At 40.8% G+C, this 24,782-nt stretch overlaps 1 protein-coding gene across 5 annotated transcripts in view; it reads left to right on the forward strand.

Annotated features, from left to right (window-relative positions):
• Positions 1-24,468, forward strand: part of TEAD1 (TEA domain transcription factor 1) — a 162,066-nt gene extending 137,598 nt beyond the window's left edge. For 4 of the 5 annotated variants that reach the window (XM_034065274.1, XM_034065275.1, XM_031050279.1 and 1 more), the window contains 4 exons: positions 4,772-4,945; positions 16,319-16,459; positions 17,506-17,658; positions 18,620-19,312. In XM_034065274.1, the coding sequence (XP_033921165.1) occupies positions 4,772-4,945; positions 16,319-16,459; positions 17,506-17,658; positions 18,620-18,733 (582 nt within the window). In that variant the 3' untranslated portion in view covers positions 18,734-19,312. Of the gene's footprint in view, positions 1-4,771; positions 4,946-16,318; positions 16,460-17,505; positions 17,659-18,619 lie in introns of all 5 variants that reach the window. The other variant, XM_034065273.1, reaches the window with a different exon arrangement.
• The last annotated feature ends 314 nt before the right edge of the window (positions 24,469-24,782 follow it).

Below are 24,782 nucleotides of genomic sequence, written 5' to 3' on the forward strand. Positions count from 1 at the left end.
ATCTGAGCACTCAGCACTTCTGGAATTGGGACTGCAGGGTCTCAAATCAGACAGGCCAGAACTGAAGGATTCCTCTTCACTGTTGCAGGAAAGCTGATGAAAATGTTGTGCGAGCACCTTGCTCAACTAGCAAGTCCCAGCTTCACACCTGGACTCCTGTAGCAGTAGCTAGGAAGTGTTGGGCAACATTAATTTATCAGGGCTGGGAACTGCCCTCATTCATCACCTACCTCCCTATTTCTGCAACCATAATGTAGCCAAAGATCTTTTACTTCACATTCCTGATTAAATTACTGAGCAGACCCAAGCAGGAGTCTGAATGGATGGAGGTCCTCAAAAGACTGGGTTGACCATGCAGTTGTATCTTAGCATACAAGCACAGAAAGTTCAATTAACATTTCACATGAAAACATTAAAAATCTTACTGGCAGGAGTTGCCACAGGCTCTGGTTATATCTTTGAAATGTTACAAATATAACTTCCTATCTGGTTTAGTGGCAGATGACAGCAACAGGAATGGAATATTCAGTTACCAGCATTGTGGTAGAAATAGGAGAAATTGTTGTTAGACCAAGTGATTTTCTTACATCAGCAGGAAATTAAAGACCACCAGATTTACCAGATAGAGTGAGACAGCAGAGCTGAGGCTGGGCGCAGGTCAGAGCCACACAGGCTGCTGATACACCAGTGATAGTTTGCAATCAGCACACCCTACCTGGCTCCTGTTTCCCTTCAAAAGTGCAGTTGCTGCGCAGGCAGCAGTACGTACTCAAAAGATGGGTCAGATTGCTCTGTGGAGGTACAGATGGAATCACTGCCCAGTGGCAGGCACTTCAGCAGTGTGAAAGGGTTGGCTTCACATCTGCACCTTAGCCACCCCTGTCTAATAAAGAACTAGGTCCTATACAGGCTTGTCAAGGCTTGGCATTAGCTCCACAAGTGTGGGAAGCACAGGGATGTGGCAGAGGGAGTTGCAGAATTCACAAACCTGCATTTCATGCACTGCAAAGGTTGTTGCCTTAGAATGTAAGTGCAAAATTGATGAGGAACTGTTACAAATACATATGCTGTCTGATAAAACAAATGTAGGTGGTTTGTCTTTGTTCTGCACCAGCTTAGATGCTTGCATTCCCTGCCATTGGCAATTTGTCTTGGTTCTTTTAAATTCCTAAATGGATTATAATTTTTCTTGTGGTATTATTTGACAACAGTCATATTTCATGGCTTTACTGCATTCTTTGCATAGTTAGAATTTTTTTAAGGAAAGGAGCTCAGTAAGAGGTGGCCATCTCCAGGGCATGTCGTGTAATGCAGATGTTGAAGGCAGCTGAAAATGTTCTTTGTATTTTTCTGCAGTTTTTATCCTCAGGAAATACAGGATTTGATCTGTGATGGTTACAGCATCTAAAGCACACTAATACCCCAATACCAGATGCAAATCCTTTAAATGCTGTTGTGTGAGTAAATTCCTCAGCAACTAATGTACTTCAGTGGCTCTGGAATACTCAGCCTAAAATAACAGTGAATTCGCAATATAATGAGGATGTTTTTAAGCTTTCAGGCACTAATCGGCTCAAAAATATGAGCATAAAACTTAGCTTCTTTGCTTTTATCTGTGTGTTAATTCCTGTCATGGAATAGGTTTGTATAAAACCAGTAGGGATCATTTCTGTATCAATTTACCCTGCTCTGAATATTAGATTATCATTTGTTAGTTCATAGAAATATGCCGTATCTAATTAGGTTAGTAATGATTGTACTTAGCATAGGAATTGCAGCAACATAAGGAGAAAATAATCAACACTGCAATATCAAAATAAACATTTCTGTCCTAAGAATGTTGTCAGGTGATGTCATACCATCTGTCCTACTGTACCCGCTTGGAAATTTTGCTGCAGCAGCATCTGGTGCTTTGGCGAGCTCCATAGACAACTGTGGTAGCTTTACAGCTGTCTTTAACCTTGCTTTTACATTTAAATAGCACTAAGACTTCGTGCCTTGTGTTCGTATAAATGTGTTTGCTTTTACCAGAGTTTGGGATACTGAGTAATTTGTGTGTTTCCCTGGTTTGCAGAATAAGGTGCATGAATTGTCTTGGGAATTTGCAGTGGCCAGATAGAGCTCTCCCTTTCTCCTTCACTCCACAGCCACTTTTGGGAGTGGGAGAAAGGCACCCTTCTGGGGAGAACACTTCCCAGGGTGCCAGAGAACATGAGCCCTCAGTTCTGTTCCTATAGAAATGTGGTTATTTTTACAACCTGGAACAACTCCAGCAGAGAAGACTGAGAGGAAACAATCCCAAATTAAATAATAACCTGGTCACTAATGGTTGGAATGTTTTTTCAAGCCCTTACTCTGAATGAAGGCCAGCAGAGAGAAGCTTTGGGGCATCTTACATCCCTGGGGAGAGCACTTCTAGGCAGGTTAGGGAGGTGCTGGGGGGGGTTAATTTTTCAGAGGAGACTGAAGTGCTTATCTCTACTGGGGAATTTTCATCATTCTTCTTGAAAAACAGAGGTGTTTGCCTGCTTGCAGAGACACTTCTGTCCATAGCCAAGTTCAGTGACCCAGTCTGTGCCCTGTCCTCCTGCACTTCACCCCTGGTAGTTCAGGAGAGTGATAGGAGCAGGTTTCTGAACTCCCTTTCTTGTGTTCCTGGCAGTTCCCAGCTACAGGGGACCCTGATATATTTTACTAAGGTTTTCAGCTGTCAGTAAGAGACATAAGAAATGTTCAGCATGACTTCTAGTTCTTTACTCATAGTACTGCCAGCTGAGCATGTGACAACAGGGTCCCGAACCCAAAAGTTGGAGCCATGGTGCTTCCTCATGTCACTTTTGCCACTACTGGGTAAAGTAACATGTTACATCTGACTATGGACACTGTTATGGTAGGAACTCATGGTTGCAACCAGTATGATCTCCTGATGGTGTGTAAGTGATCAGTGTGCTGCCAAGCTAAAGCAGTGCTGGGTGAGGGCTAGCTGGCACACAGCCATGGGCACACTCTTGTATGCATGCGCTCAGCTTGCCACTGCCCTATTATTTCTCTGCCATGCCTGTTTTCCTCTTCAAAGCAGAAACAGCTTCTTTGGATCAGTTCTACCCCTTTTGGGCTCTACCTGTACTAACTAAAGGCTGGGCAAGTTTGCCACTTATGCACAGATGCACCTTCGCTGGCATTCTTGTGAAAGAAGACTACAAGGAAGATCTGTGGAACTGGTCCTCTCAGGCTTGGACTGGCTTGTGCAAAACCTTAGTAATGTGTTACGCTTCCCTTTTTCCTTCCACAGAATTAAAACAGAAATGCAACCCTGCACAGATTATATCTCATTTTTGGCCCAATACACAGAGGAGTGATCTCTGATTCTAAATTCGGATTTCACTGTACTAGATGATTTTTAAATAGGTTTCAGTTTTAATTTCCTAAGTGCAGAAATCTAACCAGTCCATTTCCTTTTCCCCAGAGTTTTGGACATCTGCTGGGGAAGCCTCTGCTTACACCAAAAGAAGGCTTTGAGTGGTTGTCCAATTAATTTAGATTTGTCCTTTCAATTTGTTCATTCGGCAGGTATATTGTAAACAAAACAGCTTAAATGAGGTCTGCTTGGGGCTTTTAAATATTTTATCTGTGTTTAGCTGTTGGGAATTGTCCCTTATATACAGCATCTGTTCAATATGACAGGGTTTTCTAGTGTTCATTGACTATGTATCAGCTTTCCTTTAACTGGGTTAGCAAACTGTTTTGTGATCTGCGTGGTTAAAAACACCAGTGTTCAATCCTGCCACTCCTGAGCTCCTTCACTCTGCTCACATGACACTGTGAGCTGCTCACTGACTGCCGGAGGGTCTCCGGGGTTCGTCCTTCTGCTTCCGTTTCAGGTGCTGAGAGGTGCTCTCCTCTTGGAGAAACAGCAGCCCCTAAAAGTGCATGTTGGACTCAGCGTGGAGCTGCTGTGGTCTGCACCAGGCCGTGGAATTCCCCCAGGCAGGGGAGGGGTTGCTGAGGTGATTGCTGTGATTGTAATGAGGTGTGATGGGATGAAGTTAGGAAATAGGAAATTGAAGCTGAATGTGTTTTGGCAGAGATGGTCATCCATGGAGGTAGCTCCCGAGGGAAGTGGTAAAAGTTTGGCTTTTTAATATTACATGGGTCAAAATACTGGAGAACATATAATGAGGACCACTTCTACATTAAAAGCAACACAGAGTAGCTGACGTTCTTGTTGTCATTCTGGAGTTGAAAGAAAATCCTTTCCATTTCTATTAGCTAAATGGCATTAGCCTATGCTATAGTTCGAGGTTGGGCTTTTTTAATAGACAAACAGGAGGTGTATCTGTGTGGGCTCTGTCACACTAGCAGAAATTCAGGCTCTGAGGAGATGGGACATTAAAAGGCATGGTTTAAAGAAGCAGAAAGAGGCTTTTCTGGTGAGCGTATTCATCTTATTATGCTTTGCAAAGGGCTCTTTATCACCGTGCTGCCACCGGGTCTTTCAGCATGCGCTACTCTCTTGAAGATGACTGTGTTTTCTGGTTTGCAGTGGAGACACAGGTTTTTGATGTTGATCCTTGCTCACAAGGGGCTAGGACACAGTCACTAAAGCTGCTCATGGAAATCACACTGCATTAAATCATAGTCCCAGGAGTAATGTCTGAGTCATTTAATCCATCAAAGCACGCTACCCTCTGCAGGAGCACACACAGACCCATGCCATAATAAACCTCTCTTATTTTTGTACAGCACTGATTTTCCTGTTTCTTTCTTGCAGTACAATAAACACCTCTTTGTACACATCGGACACGCTAACCATTCTTACAGTGACCCGTTGCTTGAGTCGGTGGACATTCGTCAGATTTATGACAAGTTTCCTGAGAAGAAGGGTGGTCTGAAGGAACTGTTTGGGAAGGGGCCCCAAAATGCTTTCTTCCTCGTAAAATTCTGGGTGAGTAACACGTGACATGGAGAACCTGCCTCATTGATAAAGCCTGTGTTAGTATTTAGCACCCTTCAAGGTGCCTGTGGAAATTTCTTTTGTTGTCATTTAAAAGTGCAAAGCTGTATATCATTCAGGTAGAACACTGGCCCAGAGCCACTCTTATTGACAGCTCCATAAGAAGTCTGTGTTGCAGACAACATGCAAAGGCAGATGTGTGCCTCAGCTGTGCTTGATGCAGCTGCTGGGCAGGAGCAAACAGGTACCGAGAGCCCTGGGTTGGAAATGGGGAACTGCCATCTAGTGGTCCAAGGAAAATGGGAAAGCTGCAGGAATTGAGACTGCTTTTTGGTGGATCAGATGTTAAACCTTTGCCAAATGCAGATAACACAAGCATCAGCCCTGCAATCAGTCCATGCTTATGCAGATAAGACTAAGCAGGATTTGATCGCAGTGAGCACCAGGACAGCTGTGAGCCTGGAAGGGTTCCAGGGTATTTCTTAAACAGTTTTTGGTTGCTAGAGCACATCTGCTTTACCCTTGCCTTTCTGTTAGTCAGCCATGGGACTCTGCTCCAAACATATCTGTTCATATCAATTGTTAGAGTGAAAAAAGAAATTGAATGGAAGGCTGAGATATTGTATATTGATCCAGTCATGATAAATTTCATTGACACATCAGATTCTTCTTATTGTATGTACAAAATCTCATGTTAGTGGTGCTAAAGGTTCATCCAAAAGGTTCATCAAATCTCCAGACTGGACCTTATACTTACATTAAAGCTTTTTCCAGTTGGGGTATTTTTGGTGGCATGCTCCTTTTCATAGCAACAGTTATCATCTAAATATTTTAAATTTGTCCTTTATAACCTGGGCATATTCAGGTTTAATTACAGGGTGGACAGGTTGAGGCTGAAACCAGGAAAGGTTGGTCTGGAGTCACTGCTCGTGGTCAGATTTCTTTGTGTTTATTGCTTTCAGTTAACGTTTTGCTGTGACCTGAAATACTCTCCACCTTGTACGCGGCCCAGACTCCATATTTGCCAAGAGTTTCTGTGGCACCAGATTTGGAACTGGAAACTGGGAATGAGGAGGGTTGTCTTTTCCCAAATATGGGTGTAGAAGGAGCTGTGCTGGACTGCAGAAGAAATACTCTGAGAAACTCATGGGGCTTAAAACTGGGCATAGGAGCTGTAGACCAAGCATTTGAGGGCTGGCTGAGGAAGGGGGGCAGGAACAGAAGGTAGTGTAAAACTGGAGCTGAAATACAGCAGGTACCAGGAGCCTGGTAAAAGGAGGTGAGTGTGCAGAGTCAGAAAGGAGGATGAAGAGGGAGCATTTGGGATAAGGAGTCTGCAGGGATACATAGGGGTGGAAGCACGCAGCAGAAGCAGGTATGAGAGGTGGGAATGGGACAAGCATGAGGGCAGAAGAAACCTGACTACAGAGGAATAGACTTTGGAGGACTAAATACATTTCCTTGCAAAACTTGGGCTTGAACTGAGGACCATCATCTCACCAATCCTCTTTGCATAATAAATGCTTGCGAAACCCACAGGCAAAAATGAGTGTCAGTTGTCTGTTCTCAGTTCCCACAGAGAGTGACAAGCCTCAGACTTTATATTAGAGATCTGTGGTACCGTCACTGATGTTGTATAGTCTGCTTTTTCTCAGTGTGGAAGCCAATTTTCAGGCATGTTGAATGCTCAAGGATGTATCTAAAGACAGCAGAGATCTTTGCATCGTTAAGGTCCATGTTGTACTCATGACTTTGAAAATCCATGCACAGCCTTCTCTGCTTGACCTCCTACAAGCAGTGCGCACCTTTAACACTCTTGCCTCAGTTCTGCCTCTGTAATATGGGGGTGATACCATCCCTTCAGCTGAGGTGATCACTGACAAACACACTTACAGCTGTTCATAAAAATCAAGGTAATGCCATGAAGAAGACCTTTATAAAATTAGTAATTCTGTATTCAGCACAGGTTTTGAATAGCATACAGGGAACAGGGACTTGGCCATGCTGCATAATAAAGAAATATTTTATAGATGCTCAGAGGGTGAGTGTGCAGTCATGTAGCTAAAGACTGTATCATGATGCCCTTCAACAGTCAGGTTGGCAGGCAACTTGAATATTTCCTAACCTCACAGTGCCTTTCAATGTAATGGTCTTTTAATTCTGTGTTGTATTAACTTAGAGACTAAAAACCATACAGTGCTAACATCCTTCCGAGTTATACATTAAAAATGTGGTGAGAATGTCTTCCTGAGATATGATCCTTAAAATAGACCAGTGGATTTTCTCTCTCACTGAGTGAGGCAGACAGAAGGTACCAGGGGCAGTGTTTGGGTGTCATGATGAATGCCCTCTTAGGAATAAACTTAACACCAGTGCTCCCCATCTAGAAATACATATAGGAAAACCAGAAGAAGGTTGTGTAATGTCATGATAATGAGATCCGAAGCTATCAGCTCACTGTCCTTCATTTCTTTCACCCCAATAGGGTATTTCTTTAGAAAAAAAGGTGTTGTTCCCATTTTTATGGGAAGTGTTGAGAAACTGTTCCAAACAGCCACCTATTTCCAGTGTAAAGCTGACAAAGGTTGCTGACAGTGGTGTTGACCCTATCGGCAACGTCAAGTTTATTAATATGGAAATAGCTTTTTTTGTATTCTTGTCCTTTTGAATGAAGTATCTACTTCTGAATCAGCATCCATCTCTCCTTATCATCCGCTACCTCCTCCTAGTCTGGAAGTTCAAGTTTTCCCAGGTTCTGTTCATGTGATGTGGTTATTGCTTACTCACAACACCCTCTCTCACCCTTTATTTAACCATTTCCCCTTTCCCTTCCTTTCTGTTGTTTTCTCCCTGCATTATCATGTAACCTTCTGGAGTTTGCTCAGAGCTGTAAGCTAGTGCATCCCAGCATCAGTGTCCAGTGACAGCCTCCATTTTGGTGTAACTTGATTGTAACAGGAATAAAAGAAGAACGTGAATTTGTGTCACATGAATTAAATACAAGTGAGCAAGCACTGTACAGAGAATTTACAAAAGAAAACCAGTGACTGTGAGTGAAAGAAGTCAAGGGAAACCAGAGAAGGAAAGAAGGCAGGTGTTGCCGCATGTGTGTTTGAAAGCAAAGGTGAGGATTTGGTGCCAGCAGGGCTATAAGCCTGTAAATGGATATAAGAGAAGTCCAAATGTGTCTGGAGGCAGCATGAAGGGCTTTTTTTGTTTAGACATTAAGTCCACTGTGGAAAGGAAAGATGGGAAACAATAAGACCCGAGATAAGCACTTGCATTGAGTTAAGTAAGGCAGAAAGTGGCTTAGCTCTGGTAGCTGGAAAGTAGTCCTCTTGTTCTTTCCCCTTTAGCTCTGCTTGAGGCTTCTCAGCAGCATGTTTTTTCCTGTGATGAAGGTAATAAGGTTTGATTACAAAAAAAGTAAGAGGGAAAGGTCTGAGATCTTGCAATAAAACATTTGGTAACTGTGGAGTTGACTTTGCAAAGCACCACAGGTATGGAGTACAAAGCATTGTTCTGGTTTGCAGAGGTTTATTGTTTCTGTTTGCAGAAGTTTATTGTTTCAGACAGATTGTATCTCTTGTGAAACACAGCCTGGTACTAGGAATGGGTGAGCTTCTGGCCTCAGTCTTGGTGATACATCTGGACGTCACAATTTTGGGCCTCTTCCTACTAACATGGCAGGAGTTATGAAATAAGAGAATTCTCCTTTTACAGCACCTCACCCAACCAACCCTACAGCTCTGCAAAGCAATTCCCTGGTTCTTGTCTTGCACCTTGAATGCAGTGACCCTTCTGTTTATCCCACATAGTCACTGGGAACCAGAGAGTTCAAGGAAGTCACCCCAGAGACAGGCTTTCACTGTAATAGACAGAAGGAGCTTTACTTGGTATGTTGTGCACTCAGTACAGTGAGTAAATAAGGAACAACGTACTAATAATATGGCTCAGGAAATTTGTGTGACAGTGATATGAAACCAGAGATTACAGGGGTATAAAATGAAAACAGAAATAAATGTTCTTAAATGAATGCAAAAGGTATTTCCTAGAACACTGACATGGAACTCAGTCAAGGCTGCAGACTACCTGAAGATGAAGCCTTTCCCTGGGCGCAGGCTGAGTGCACAATCCTGCTCCTGTTACCTTTGTAGCTCCAAAATAAGCCCAATCTGTGTGAAACATTTGGGTACAATTCATGCCATCTAATCTTAATCTTAGTAAAGTCAACATGCCTGTTGATTAGTTTGTACTTTAAACTGTTTTTGTGACTTCAGAAATGCTCTAAAGTTTTCTGGTCCTTGAAGTTCTGATTAGCCTATCTAAAAACTAAAGTAGCACATGTTGCCTCTGTTGTTTTCTTGTATTGACTGAAGTTCTACCCCATATAGATATCCAATGCAATCTCCACTGATTGCTCACTACTATTTTTAAATTTTCTATTACTAAATAATACACTTAGGCCTCCTGAAAGATTTCAAACTAAATTATAGATTTCATCTCCAGCTTTACCTCCTAAACATTATTGCTGGCCTTGCCTTTTGGAACCACATTGCTGATTGCCCAGCCCTCTGCCTCCCTTGTCTCTCTGCTTTCTCTTGCAGGAGGTTTATGGCATGTCTGTCCCACTCACACCACCTCCCTTTTGAATCCAGTATTTCTTAGCCACATCCCCAGCAAGTGCCTTCATTTTGACCCTGCTGTTATGCTCACACACATCTCCATTGACTCCAGCAAGGGAATTGCTCTAGGAAGGCATGACTATCTACCTTTGGTCACTGCTAGCTTTGCCAGCTCTGTAACTTGCCCTTGTTTAGCTCTAGTTCATTCAGCGAACACTTTTCACTATTAGGAGCACCTGCACATTTAACATCAGTTCAGCAGTGTGTATCTGCCCGCTGTAAATTATTCTGAGTTAGCTAGTTATTTCTCTCTCATGTTTTGCCTCAATCCCCAATTGCAGATTCCAAGGTAGGGATTCTCTTTTTGCATAGCATTTCAATGTAACTCACAATATTGAGCAGTGGGTCCGTTCTTCCATTGGGATTCTTAGTGGTAGTGTAAGTTCACCTTGCAATAACGTGGCCCATGGATTTTGTGTCTCTGACACTGCCAAACGCTCTGTGCCAACCTGAATGCTGACTTCTGCAGCTACAGGAACAGATAAAGGAGGAGGGACAATTTCTAAGTAGTGACACAGGAAAAAACAGCTCACACAAATTAATACTGGGCTGTCAGGCTGTCTGCAAAGCTGATCTGCTGGCTTAATTTTAAATGTTGTAGTAGTTGCAACTATTTTTCAAGCTGAGGAAAGCTTAGTCAGAGCTCAGTGCAACTCTGAAATAAAGACCCAAACTCATCTGAAGATGCATGGATGATATTAATTGATGTTTAAAATGAATGCCTCTATTTGCAGGAATCTGCAATGCAAACTAGGAGTTCCAGAAAGTAATGCATATTATAATTAGGGCAAGCTTTTAAAGATGCTTTGAAGTCTTAAACATTTTTTGAAATTCAAATGTGGGATGGAAAGAAAGGAATCTACACAATAAAGGGGCATTAAATTATGTCCCCCAAAATTTCACTGTTTTATAGATGTAAATATATGCCATAATTAGTGGTAAGTAACATGAGGACGATAGTTAAGTTTATTCCTATTCTTATTCAAAACAGCTGTGGCATGAAAAATAATGCTCTTTCTCTTTGTGATACACTGGAACAAACAATTTACTCATGTAATCAGTGTTCAGAAATGGCTTGCGCCTGTGGCCTCCTCCCACCCCCTCCTGAATTTATCCCCATGTGCCTCCAGACATCTTAAAAGGTACAGAGGAGAGTGTGCCCTTTGTGGCTACGGTCACAATTGTGGCTACTGCCTTTTTCCATTTCTGTCTATTTTTACATGTAATTTATATTGCATAATCTAGAATGCTGGATTTCCCTCCGCACACACAGACACACATGCACACTTGCCAGCTTTGATTGGCAAATGATCTGCAACTCACAAATGGGATCTGTAATGCTAACGGCTCTATGGCCAGCATGCAAATGTATGCAAAACAAATTAGATATGGAAGAAAGCAGACATCCATTTTCTTTTCCCCATCGCAACCCTCTCGGTGCAGGGAGCTCACGTGGTGCCTGTGGAGGAGCCCTTCACAAACTGATGCAGGGGCATTAGTGCTAGAGGCTGGATAATGAGTGCAAGGGCTGAGCAGCTGGGAAGCTGGAGCAGCTTGGCCTGTCCATCACAAATACAACCATGTGGCAGACCTGGATGCGGTTCCTGAGCTGCAGCATAACGCACGGCAAAACGTGCCAGCAACCCAGATGCTCCTGTTGGAAAAACTTGCTTCACAATTTGGAATCTCTGCTCTTTGATCACTCTTTGGAGAGGAGGGGGAGGGGAGGCATGATGTGGTCATATGAGTAACACACCTCTCTGCAGTCAGCAGTTGTTAAAGCCTATGTATTGTTAATAAGTGACCTTCTGTGCTTAATGTTAACTACTGAATGCCAGCATAGATTGCTCTGGCCCTTCCCAGATACCACTGTTTCCAGTAGGTGCTATTTTCCTTCTACTCAGCAGGAAGGATTTAGACTCGACTCAGCAATTTGTGCTGGAGTTGCTTTTTTGTTAGCCAAAGCTGTTATTATTGCACAAGTGCTCTACCCTCTGCCCCCCGCCTTTAACACAGAGCCTAAGAGCTATTCCAAAGTGAATGTGAAGATTTGGGTTTAATTAATTATTTTTACTCTATTTTGGTTGCAGCTGGCTCTGTTTTGATGCTTGCTTTGACAGAGGCTTCTCCAAGCAGCATGTCAGACACTGGATGCTCTTAATATTTGATATTTTCAGTGCTATCCATTGACAAGCTATGCTTTATTAATGAATTAATCATGCTCTTTCACAACCACTATAGATAGGGTGCCAGAAAGCTGAGTGCTTCTCCCACCTCCAAATGCATTCATCTAATATAGATCTCAGCTCTTTGAAAGAAACCAAAATTAGAGTTTTACTCTTGAAAAAAAAAAAATTCCAGTTGTGGTTTTAAGTTCTTGGTGTTCTTTCCCTAAATTAGACAGATCTTGTATTTTAAAATTCAATGAGTCTCCTGTTCATCACATGTGATCGTACCATATTTGAAGTGCCATAATATTTTAAATCTTGCAAATATTTTTGGAATTTACAAGCTTATTTGTCTGTATATGCTACAGCAGTGCTCACCAACCCTAATTCCTGGAGCCATGGGTCAGAGTGTAGTAGTCGCATGTGAAGGTGTACAGAAGGGAAAGCTGGTTTAGAGCCCAGGAAGACACTTTGTTCAGATCTGAATCTGAACTGCAAGAGAATAGCTAAAGAGAGAGAGTACCAAGGAAATAATGAGACAAAGGTGGTTGCAGCATGGGAGGCTGCCAACAGCACTGCAGAATCTTGACCGTTGTCACATTTTGCACAGGGATCATTTGAAAAGAAAATTGTAAGGAAAGGGTTAATTGAGGTTAATAAGATAAATCACTATATTTCAGTTTTGCTATTATTATGCTTATCTAGTCTTGCTACTTCTGTATTATTATAGGCAGTGAACATCACTAACTAACGTGGCTCTCTGAACAATAAGCCTACTTGAACTAGCACATGGCTGTTAGTTAAATATTTAGCTTGGTTAAGAAAAAGACCCCAAGTAATGGTGATTCCACCACATCTGAAAATTCTGGCAGTATTTCATTGCCATCAGGGTTACCAGCCTCTGCCTTGTTTCACATTTAGCTTTTGTGCAGCTTTAACTTTCTATCTTCTAATGTCCTTTTCTGCAAGATTTAATCTATCAGAAGACTCTTCCCCATGTAGCAACTTGTAGGCTATGACAAAGTCGTGGAAAAACTTCCCTTGGAAAAAGTAAGTAGATGATGGAGTTTCATTAGTCATTCACTACAAAGGATGTTTTCCAGACCTGAACTCATTCTTGTAACTCCTTTCTGAACACTTTCCAATTTTCCAACATCCTTTCAAAAATGTAGACACAAAAACTGGAATCAATACTGTAGTAAGGAGCCTGCTAAATCTGAATGCCGATGTAACGCATCACCTTATTCCTGCTCGAAGCTACATCTACAACTCCTGTAGCCAGAGCAATGCCCATTTTTAGCACAGCCTTTTTAACTTTTTTAGCCTCATAACCTTGGGCCAAGGGAAGAAACTGAATTTTAGTTGTGACCCACTTTGGTCACTTCAAGGAACACAATTCTGCTTTCAGGTGTATGTGTTCAGACAACCCTCTTGCTGTGTGAGCCATGACAATATAATTAGCAAGTCCCACACCATCGTGTTTTAACCCAAGTTTTGTGTTTTACCAGCAGTGAAAGTTTCCCCCTTTTCTAAAGGAATTCATCATGGAACAAAGCTTTCAACACCTGGTTCAGAATGCTCCCTTTTAGCAAAAATAGGCACTCCTCCCCAGTGTTCATGTACTCAGCCTCCAGTGAAAAAGTTTGAACCCAGACTGAAGAGAAAGTTGTTTTAGTATGTGAGAACAGACAAAATTCTTTCAGCATTGAAAGATGCTTTGGTGAAGCCTTTATTTAAGAATATTTGATGTTGCCAGCTCTTAGGGTTTTTATGTTGGTGTTATGCTTTTTGGAGGAGTATGAAAGCTTCAGCTCTCAGCAGTCTGTATTTCGTTTCACATGAAAACTGTTGTTTTCAAGGAAGGACAGAGTTTTCTTCTTAAACACCTTTGTTGTGTGCTACACTCAAAATAATCAAAGTGCAAATAAAGACAATTCACGTCTAGATTGTCATCATGGGACTTTTGCAACAGTGTTGTGATTGCATAAGAGTAAATCATGACATTTGCGTTATAATTTCAGGTGTTCCTCATTCATACATGGGGGCCCCAGCCTGTATTTTTTGTGTGCACAGGACTCCTGATCATTTCAGCACGAGTTGGAAGATGTGGGAGTGATCAACAGGGTGCCAGATGGCCACATGTATTACTTTCCAGGTTAAATGTCAGCATGTAAATACAACAATTAGGATTTTTTTTCAGTGGGTTTCGAAATCAGAAGGCAGTGGATAAGAAGTTATTCCTTTTTTTAACTCTATAAAGAGTTGTTATGGCAGCTTGAAATGTAAGGTGTGTGCAGCTGCCTCTGACAACATGAAATTGTGGGGAGTGTTTTAGTTACGGTTTCTTAAATATTTTGCATGTATCTTAAAGGAAAAAAAGGAAGAAAATGTGTTGCTAGTAAAACTGTAATTGGTTGAGCAGCAGGAATAACCACTTGTAAAGATGGTATTATTATTGTTTATTGGTGTTGGTGTTGTTGTTGATGTTATTAACAGAGCAATTTTTTATGAGAAATCCCCATTTTTCAGACACTCCGGAGGAGCCTCTGTGGCATGGCTGATGGCTGCTACAGTTGGTCATGTTTAGGTGTTTGTCATGTTTCGATTGCAAGCCAGCTGTGCTGGCAAATTGCTTATTTACAATTAGCTCAGAACAATTTCTTACAGCTCCCTGTGAACCCTGCTGCTTTAGATGTACATTAAACATTAACTGCTGACCACATGCAAAACATGTGCAAGAAACAAGGTGTAATGGCGATAGGATTTCTTTCTGTTATGCAAAATACATGACTATAGGGCTGTTTGTTTGTGTTACTGTGTGTAAACCTCAGGAGACTTCTCCACTGATTAATTTACCAAAGCCAGCCTGAAGTAATCTTAGACCTGTGTCTTCTGTGTACCACAAACTAGTGCAGTCTGTGCTATTATCAGCATATTGCCTCAGAATATTGTACCGCAAATAAGGACTGTAGACACTAAGTAGAATTAATGAGTTGTTGCCTAGTTAAAAATTAAATAGCAGTTACAAATGACCTGAGCTATAGTGAAAGCAGGATTATAAATGTTCCACACTAAGTAGCAATAAGTCATAGACTCATGGAATGGTTTGGGTTGGAAGGAACCTCAAAGCTCATCCAGTTCCAGCCCCCTGCCACAGGCAGGGACACCTTCCACTAGACCAGGTTGCTCAAAGTCTTGTCCAGCCTGGCCTTGAACACTGCCAGGGAAGGGGCATACATAAAATTGGGTTTATAAAAAGTCTCAAGGTAGACATGAAGGTATCTGTCAACGTTTCTGTGTTTTGTGTTATTTTTATAGTAGCAATAAAAGGAATCTGAGCTAGACTTGCAAGTGAAATAGCTGCCAAAGAGCACTTCCCTGCTAAAATGCTCCCTGCTAAAATGCTCATCTCGAAGTTAAAAATTCAGGCACTTCTTAGATGTTACACTGCAGTAGCTGATCAGCTATTTCCACATAAAAAGAAAGCCCTGCCCACTTTCTCCTTGGGCACCAACGATGTCAGCAGAGCTAATGCCTGAATCAACAAATCCAGCTGTGGATCTCCCTAGACTCTGCCTGTATCCATATTAGTGCTCTTTTAAGTTGAGGGCTTTTGAAAATGTATTCATGATTACAAAGAGCACAGTGGCAGAACAGCTTCAGTGCTGCTGCTGCAGGCCCAGGAGGCTGGGATCAGCATGTGACCTGTGCTGCTGCTTTGTAGCCAAATTAGTCATGCTGTGCACAGGACTTGGATTCGGATATAAATAATTAAAGGTAGCACTGTTCCTCACTTGATCTCACAAGCCTCCGTCTCTGTTGCGAGGTATCAGAGGCAGCTGGATAGCTGTTCAGGCTGCAGAGAAACACTGAAATAAATTAAATACAGTAATATTTTATTGGTGCGGAGACACAGCTCACTGTCCACACAGCTCCTGTGGAGCCTGAGTTGCATCATACTGCTCCCTGAAGTCAAATATTTTGCTGAATCAGGGCCATATCACTTGATAGAGTCTTATCAGAGATTGATTCCTGTGTTGTGCAGCTGCCTCCCTTTTCTGTGAGGATTTCATTGCTTTAAGAAAGGTAAAGGAGAAAGTGAGAGCTGTGTCCCCTCAGGAGCAGGATTGCTGGTTCAGCTGAGGCTGCAGGGCCCATTCCCTCCAGAGGAGTTGGCTCTGGAGCCAGGCTCCTCGGGGGCAATCATTCCCTTTGCTCCAGGGATTTCATCAACTCTCTGCCAGACAAGAACGTCACCTGTAGCCCAGAGAAATGTGGGGTTGTCTTCTGTTGTTTAAAGTTTGATGAAGTTGTTACTTCCCTCAGGTTTCTGCTGCAACAATGAGGCAGGCACTTTCCTGACAGGCTCTTTCCACTGTCATTGTTGCCACTGTAACACTCCCCCCTCTCTCCCTTATTCCTGAACAGTGGGCTTGTTGGTTACAGCTTATGCTACTGACACTGCCAAGTGAAAAATAAGATCTTCAACATCTATTATTCTTTCCCAACAGGCTGACTTAAACTGCAACATTCAAGATGATACAGGAGCATTTTACGGTGTCACTAGTCAGTATGAGAGCTCAGAAAACATGACAATCACCTGTTCCACCAAAGTCTGCTCATTTGGAAAGCAAGTAGTAGAAAAAGTAGAGGTGGGTGTTGTGATGTGTGGGATGATTCTGTTTCCATTTCATTCCACTGAGGCTTTTCTCTCTCTTTGCCTTTACTTTGCTCTTATCTGGATTTTATTTTCTTCCTCTAATCCTTCTTGAAAGAGTCTTTTCCTTCCAGGCAGTGTTTGGGTTCATTTTAAGCACTATGTGAATGGTGACGCTACAGTTACCTGTACAGAACTGTATGGCATGGTCAGGTAGCTAGGTGGCTTACTGTATAACTGTACTGCAGCTGTCTAACTTGCGTTCTGTGTACTAAGCCTCACACCCCCATCTGTGATCTCCAATGCAGTTTCTGCACAGGAATTTTAGCCTAGAGCTGCAGGTCAAACCTTTGGAGATGTCCTGGTTGTGGTTTATGCCCTTCTTAATGCTAAATATATTTTCTGTGCATGGTGACCATAAGTTTTCCACCATTTCCATTATTCCAAGAGTAAAGAAAGCCCCAAATCCCCACAAGCCACAGAGTAGCTCACTGAGCAATTGGACAGCAGGAGTCCAAGAGCCACAGCCTTCCCCTCCTTCAGTGCCTTGTGAGTCCCTGCAATCTAAATCAGGGACTCAGCTTTCTTCCAACTGCAGTCTTACATCTTTTTGTAATGCATAAATACCTATTACATCCTGCAATAATATAGCTATGTGTGTATATTTATGCATAAAGATAGAAGCTTATTTATTTTTGCTCTTCCCTTTGGAGACAGTTGCCTTGAAACTACTGTAAAATCATTTTAGCACAAAGATTTCTGCCCAGTTCATTTTTACTTGACTTGGACTTAACCTCTGTGTAAACCTCAGCTGTTCAGTTTTTTTAATTCACAGGTTAGAGAACAAGTAGTGATATTATAACTTTACATAATTAAGGGCCCTTGATTCTTTAGAGGGAGTTAGCAAGCAGGTGCGTGTGTGTCTGAGAGCCATTTCTCATTTTCTCTGTCTAGACAAAGAAAGAAAAAAAAACAGATTTAGCATTTACTTTTTTTGCTATTTTTGAATTATTGTAGTCTAAACACTCTTTTTTTCTTTAGACTGAATATGCAAGGTTTGAGAATGGCCGATTTGTGTACAGAATAAATCGCTCTCCAATGTGTGAATACATGATCAACTTCATACACAAGCTGAAGCATTTACCAGAGAAATACATGATGAACAGCGTGTTGGAAAATTTCACAATTTTATTGGTATGGACTCACTTTTTGGTTTTCCATCTCTAAAATCCTTTCAGGCTTTGCAAGGGTTGCTTAACTTGTAATATTTAGAACCAGTTTCTTACTGGTCTGTTGCTTAGTCCTGTTGCTTACTAAACAAATCCTCCCACTGAGTTCAGAGTAGTACTCTTGGAACAGTGCGCTATGGACACTGAGGATGAAAAGCTAAGCTGGCTGAGAACATGAACACCTTTGTTACTTTCAAAAAAAAATTCAGCTTACTCCTCACTTTTTCTCATGCCAGCGTCTATTTGGTGTTTGTAGAGAGCCTGAGGCAGTAACTTTGAACCAGCCCATTCATCTGGTGTGTTCTCACTGAGATGTCAGTTTAAACTGCAAATGTCAGTGGAGTTAATTAGTTCTTGGTCCAGGAAGGCATCCAGTAATGGCTACACCCAACAGGTATTCTAAAGCCTGACGAAAAGGCCACATAGTGGCTTTTAAGCCAGTTTCATCCAGCTACCCAGCTAGTTTTCACTGTGGCTTTGTGGTGTCATCTCAGCCAAGTGCTTGGAGCCATGTGCTGCTGATGCTGCCACAGGACTGAGGGTTGGTGGCACGGAGAGAGGTCGGACCATGAGTACAGTGTCATGTGCTGCCCGATCAGCTGCCACTGGCAAGCAAACACAAGGTGACAAGGGCATGCTGGTTTCCGTCTTCTGAAGTGGGGCTCAGGTGGAGGAAGGCTTAGCCAAGGCCACTTGGTGGTGGCTCGTGGCCAAGCAGCCAGGATGGCGTGAATGTCAGTGCCCTCTGCCAGGAACACCAGTACACAGCCACGGAGATCGGTTTAAATTGCCAAAGAGAGCACAAGAGGATACATTTAAAACAGGCACATCTAAAGTTGTCTAAATTAAGCCACTCATCTCTTGTTTTGGCCCTGATATTTCCAAGTTTGTAATATATGATTTACCTCTTCCTTCCCCTCAAACAGGTTGTAACAAACAGGGATACACAAGAAACCCTGCTCTGCATGGCTTGTGTATTTGAAGTGTCAAACAGCGAACATGGAGCACAGCATCATATCTACAGGCTTGTAAAGGACTGAGCAGTTATTTATATATACACTTCATTTCACTTCTTTATCAAAACACAGACTGTAAACCTCAACACTAAGTGGCAGTGCCTCTGGCCCAACTTTCACCCACATTTTTCTAAATCCTGTTTTAGTGAAGTCATTTTTAATGTGTTCATATATAATTGTAGCTGTGAAATTCTGGTACAGTTGTAAAAATTATTTCTAAAACTACATGTTCTTCAAATTTGTAACCACAGTTCCTTGGGAAGACTGTATTTAAGAACCTACCGCCTCTGTCTGTGGAGGCCTATTTTTAATTCTGATTGATAGAAAAATGTATGACGGAGCATTTGCCATGGGGAAAAACTGATAGCGCATATAAGAATTTATTTTGGGTTTTTTTCCAACATGAAATACTTGTTTTACAATGCAAGTGAAATTGAAATGGATCTTTAGCTATAACTGTAAATGAATACACAAAGTTAATAATCTTTATAGAATTATCTTTGTAACTAATTAGGATGGAACATACGGACGAATGTAATTCACTAAATTATTTTGTAAACTGAAACGTTTTTCTGTTTGAAACCAAATGAAAACTATAGCCTTAAGAAATGCCTGATAGAAACAAACAAGTCCTAAAATTAGGCAAATTTTGTATTTTTTTTCTCAATGCTAAAACTAATCTTCTAATCCATTAAACTTTCAAACAGGTATTGCAGAGAAAGAAATGTCATCCCTTATCCCTAACATATCTAGTGTATTTTAAAAGAGTATAAAGTTGTATTGTACTAATATGAAAATTTGATTATTTAATGAAAAAGATGGTTCATTTTGCAATAAGTAGGTAAATACTGAAGATTTAGACTTGCATTATATGTAGTCTTGCGTGTGCGGTTATATTTTATATGGACGACAATGTTTTCTAATTAAGTTGAGCAAAAAACTTCCAACTCTGAAATTAACAGAGGAATGGAAACTGACATTGCGACAGCATCGTGTAGTTTGTAAATGGAAAGAAAACACTAATGTGTTTGAAAGAAGAGTATGTTCATCTCTGAAAGGATCAACAGCTTTAATATCTATGAGATACTAGAAAAATCACAACCAACATCAGGCAAAGAAGACTGGAAAGTGGAGAGGTTTCTTCTCCTTTTCCTCTTCATCATGGTGCTCTTACACCTCTCCCAGTTGTCTCCCCAGTTCTGACTGGCAAAGACCTTTTATGAAACAGACAAACACATACGTACCACAGGGGGTCTGATGTCCTTTTGCATCCAGATGTGGTAGTATTCATTCTTCTAATTGATATATTCAGGGAAGACTCCAGGAAGTGAAGTACAGCTGGAGGTATTTTAATACTGTGAGGATTTGATCCATGGATGTGGGTGTGAGTGATTGCCTGAGGTACGCACACATGAGCAAACTAGTCTCATTCCTCCTGGCTACACCAGAGAGTGTTGCTCCGTGTCTTTTCTGCTGCTGCACAGCCAGCACTGCCCCTCAGTTGCCCAAGCAGCAGTTGTTTCAGCAGGTGCTGGGCCAGCAGCGGGTTCTCACACAAAATATTTGTCTGAAAGGCTGAGGGCTGCCCGGCCAAGCACAAGCCACCTTAAAGATCAGTCCTGAGCTATCAGAAGAGTGTGTTCTTGGGAAGGTCTTTTGCAGTCCTGAATCAAAGTTAATGTTTAGCAGGCCCCTTCTCGCTACCCTTCACCAATATGTGCCCATGCACAATTTAAGTCTAGAATTTACTCCCAGGCACAGTGCTGTAGTCTTCAAAAAGTCAGTCAATTTTTTATTATTATTATATTTCTGCATAGTGCTTTCTGTTAGAATTGCCCTTAGTCAAATTATCTAGACTTAGAATATAGCAGGCTCACTAGTCAGACCATGTTCTTCCTTAACTCTGGTGAGGAGCCCGGTTAAGAGGATGATACAACCATCCCTAAGGAGAAGGGTGCCTGCTTAAATTCCTTAGCCTGCCGCTGATCCCGCTCTCATGAGTGGATCTCTGCTGTGATGTCTAGCTGTTACCTGCTTGTGGATATTAGGGCTGATGATCTTTCAGTTTATGTTCCATGAACTGAACAGAGAAATACGTCCATGGTAAGGTCTCTTTTAACATTCATTTTGAACACTAACAATCACATCAGGAAAAGCACTGCATTGTAACAGCCTAACGGTAGCCCTTTATTCTAAGCACTTGGTGTTACAAGTCAAAAACTACTTTTTTTTTTTATTTTGTTCTAAAGTTGTCTTTTATTTAGGGTTTGAATTATGGGTTTGGTGATTTTTTAATTTTTTTTTATAAGAAGCAAACTTTTTGAGGCATATAAGATATGTAAGTCAATCTGCAAAACCAGGTACAGGTTTTTTAATAGGATCTGGCACACTACATATGCCACAACTATAGGGTATAAAGTCACACTGTTTATTGGTGTTCACATATGTAATATTAGGGAACCTACTTCCATTGTCTTTTCTTTACACTTCTGTAAATGATCCATACCCTGTATATGTTAATTCTTAAAAGCCTTAATCCTTCAACTGTTCAGTGTGGGGTGTGTAGTCCAACAGGCTGCCTGTAAACTGTGAGCTCTTTTGTAAGCTGGAAGTACTTATCTTGTTACTGTTACTTTTTTGTAGGAACCTTTTAATTGAGAGCTGCCAAAGCATTACAATATGCAGTGCCTTAGCATTATATTCGAAGTACCTTTAGCCTCTTAACGTAAATCCTATATATTGTTTTATTAATTGGTTCCATTTGAAAAAAAAAAAAAAACAAACCTGTATTTTTTCCCACAGAAATGCTCTTTGACTGCTTGGTGTAAACCAACCTTCTGTACAAGTCAGTCCCATCACTACACAGCTAAATGCCTATACCAAAAGGAAAGGTTACAGATTCTTAGTTCTCCGTGCAAAATGAATTGTATTAATAAATGCTGCCTTTTTAAATTTCATGACCAAATAATTAATTGTGACTCTTCTGCACTCTAGCATGAAAGTGCCTTTGGTTTGAAATTCCAGCTTAGAAAAGTGCTGCCATAATAATGACAATTTGTAGAGAGACCAAAAATATTTAGTTATCACCGTAATGCCTTTGGTTTATTGGAATAAGTTGAATCTACAGGCCTCCATTCACAAAAGAGCACCATTTCTAGCAAAGTATTTCTGCTAATGATCAACCTGCTGAAGAATAATCTACTGTTTGCCATTTCTGACAGCATTGCAAACCAGCAACTGATTTGTCTGTGATACAAAAGTGAAAATGCTTCAATTTATATTCTTTTCATCCAGTTGTGCATCTGCATAATGAGAGATCCATACACTGCAGAATTTCAGACAGTGGACAAATGTGACTTTGTTGTTCTCCTCTAATAATATTTTGGTATCTGTGAAGATTTTTTTGTTTAGACAGAAGATTTTGTTTACAAAGTTGTGCATGCTAAAAGTCAGATGCATAAAACAAGATGGAAATGCAGAACAGAGAACAGCTAGGGTAAATGCAATTTTGTGTTTCTAAGCATGGAGATGTTGAGTGTGAGCATTGGGGATGAAGGTGCTGTTAGAGAAACTCTGGCCAGCATGATTCAAAACACAGGGTTGTTTTGGTTTGGTTTTCTCCCAGATGATGTCTTGGAAAAAATAATTAGCTCCTCTTAATACTCTATCTGTATTTCATACCTTCTGTGAACGGGGGCCATACTGTACAGCGCAACTAAAAGTGATGGGAAGAGGAGCAAGATTTAAGAAAATGATGTTAGAAAGAACAAATATCAGCAAAACCAAAAGCTGTCAGAAGGATTATATAGTTGTGAATACAATTTTAACTTGATTTTTAAAGTATTTGATGAAAACTAAGATTAACTTTTTATATATAGAAATATTGTGACACTGTGTGGTAAATATTGTGATAATTCAAGTTCCCCATCTCTAAAATATTATTTTTGTTATTCCTTCAAGGTCTAAATCTCACCTCTATAAAACAAGTAATCCTGTTGAAGTCAATGAGACACTTTCGCCCCATGAGTAGAGCAGATATATTACCAAACATTTCAGCTGTGGTAGTCAGTATTCATGATAAACCACACTTCTGTCTTGTTAAAATATTAAAATAAACATAATGGTACTATTTTGTGCTGTTAAAAATCACTACTAACAAATGTAGTTTTACTTACTTGAATTCCAAAAGGATTTTATTTAGGTACTGCACCACTATTTTGAAGGAATTGCAGATCTAATGCCTGTTTCTCACTTTCCCTTTCACTGCAGCTACAGCTCATTAAGTAAGTCTGGCAGCAGCTTCCTCTGTTGCGACCTCCACAGGTTTCAACTGTGGAGCTATCTGAAATAATGAAGGGTGTGCATTAATGTTGAATGTAAGTAACTGTCCAGTTCAAGGCAGATACAGCATTTGACGTACTAATCCAGATCTATTTATTTCTCCACTGCAAGTCCTAGGGCATACTTATGTTCTGTAGCAGTTCCCCTAACATTTTTCCTTTATCACTCACTCAGTCATACTGAGAAACCTTTTGTCTACCCCTTACTTGACCCGTGCTGATACACGTACCCAGTCCCACAGCAGATGTGTATGACAGAGTCCAGTTTTGTACTTTTCTCAGGATGATCTTTTTTCCCCCCTCTCATCTTTGATAACGAGACATTTAGCCCCCTGAAAAAGATTGAGGCTGGATAAGTCAAAGTACAAGAAACACTCTCGACATCACCATCTTTTTAACTTTTCAGGTAATTCTTGCTGAGATCATGTAATTAGTTTTAGTGTGTAAATTAAATCTTAAATGCACTCAGTTGACTAAAAGGAGATGGATCCCTGTTACCTCCTTACAGGATATGTGTTTTTGGTTTTGCTTTGTTTTTATGGGCCTCCTATTCAGGCTCATGACTGCAGACAAAAAATACAATATGTGCCTGAAAAAAAAAAAAGACAAAAGAATTTTATAACATTGAAAACCTGAATAGCCTTTAATTCTTCAGTACATTTTATGTAAAACAGGTTGGGGTTTTGTTTTGTTTTGGGGTTTTTTTGCCATGTGCATTTGTTCACATTTGTAAATGACTTAATGGAATTCTCACTTTATGTTTATTTGTGTAATGTGTATAAAATGGGTTTGTGACTTAAGCATATTCATATATGGTCAGTGGTTACTTTAATATTGTACTGCTGCTGGTAACTTTTGATGTAGAACTTGCCTTTTGACGATAAAGTACCTCTAGGTTAGACAGTGAGGGAAGGCTCTTTGAAAAAAGTGAATGTTCTCCAATGTTCTTAACATATTTGCAGAAGCTTTCAAAAGGAGTTTCAGTCAAACCTCTTGGCAGTACAGTATTCTTGTATTTGTTATTGTCTGTGTGTAGGTACTGGTACCTTTTTTTGTTTAAAATGTTTTAAGTGTTGGCTTTAAAGTGACTTTATCTTTAGTATGATAGTAATATGAAAATTATAGGTTTTGTGTGCAGAGAATTTTTTTATAAAGTGCTTTGTAAAAAAAAATGTATTCTAGCTTTCGCGGTACATATGTGTGATAACTTTAATATCCATGACAGTTAAGTGCAATTATTTCATCACTCTAAAAATGCTATTTTTGTGTCGGTTACTGCAGGTGTTTTCATGTCTTTGCAAAGTGACACATTTTGATGCCTTCTTGATAAAGTGGTAGAATTTTTGTAGCTTTCTAGAAACTTTGTATTCATACAGTATCGATTGAAAATAAAGAAAATGAAAGTGTTTTGTGCATTTAGCTTAATCTCTTATATCAATCACTTTCTTAATGGGAGGTGCACCTACCACAGGCAATAGCTGTGTACCTATCTAAAGGAGCATGGGACACCCAGCAGGATTTAGAGAGGGCACTGAAGCCTGGCACATCTGGAAGCCGTGTTCAACAATGAGTCCAGATGCGTTCTGGCATTTCATCAGCAGGAAAGGTGACTGCCTCCAGCTTGTGTGTCTTCCTAAAGAAACAATGGTGGATTTTTTGAAACATGATTTCTCCCAGAAGGACACTGTGGGAACTGAGGTCCTAAGAATGTGACATTTTTCAAGAGACTGATT

Source organism: Melopsittacus undulatus, chromosome 8 (genome assembly GCF_012275295.1).
Source record: "Melopsittacus undulatus isolate bMelUnd1 chromosome 8, bMelUnd1.mat.Z, whole genome shotgun sequence".
Taxonomy (NCBI): domain Eukaryota; kingdom Metazoa; phylum Chordata; class Aves; order Psittaciformes; family Psittaculidae; genus Melopsittacus; species Melopsittacus undulatus.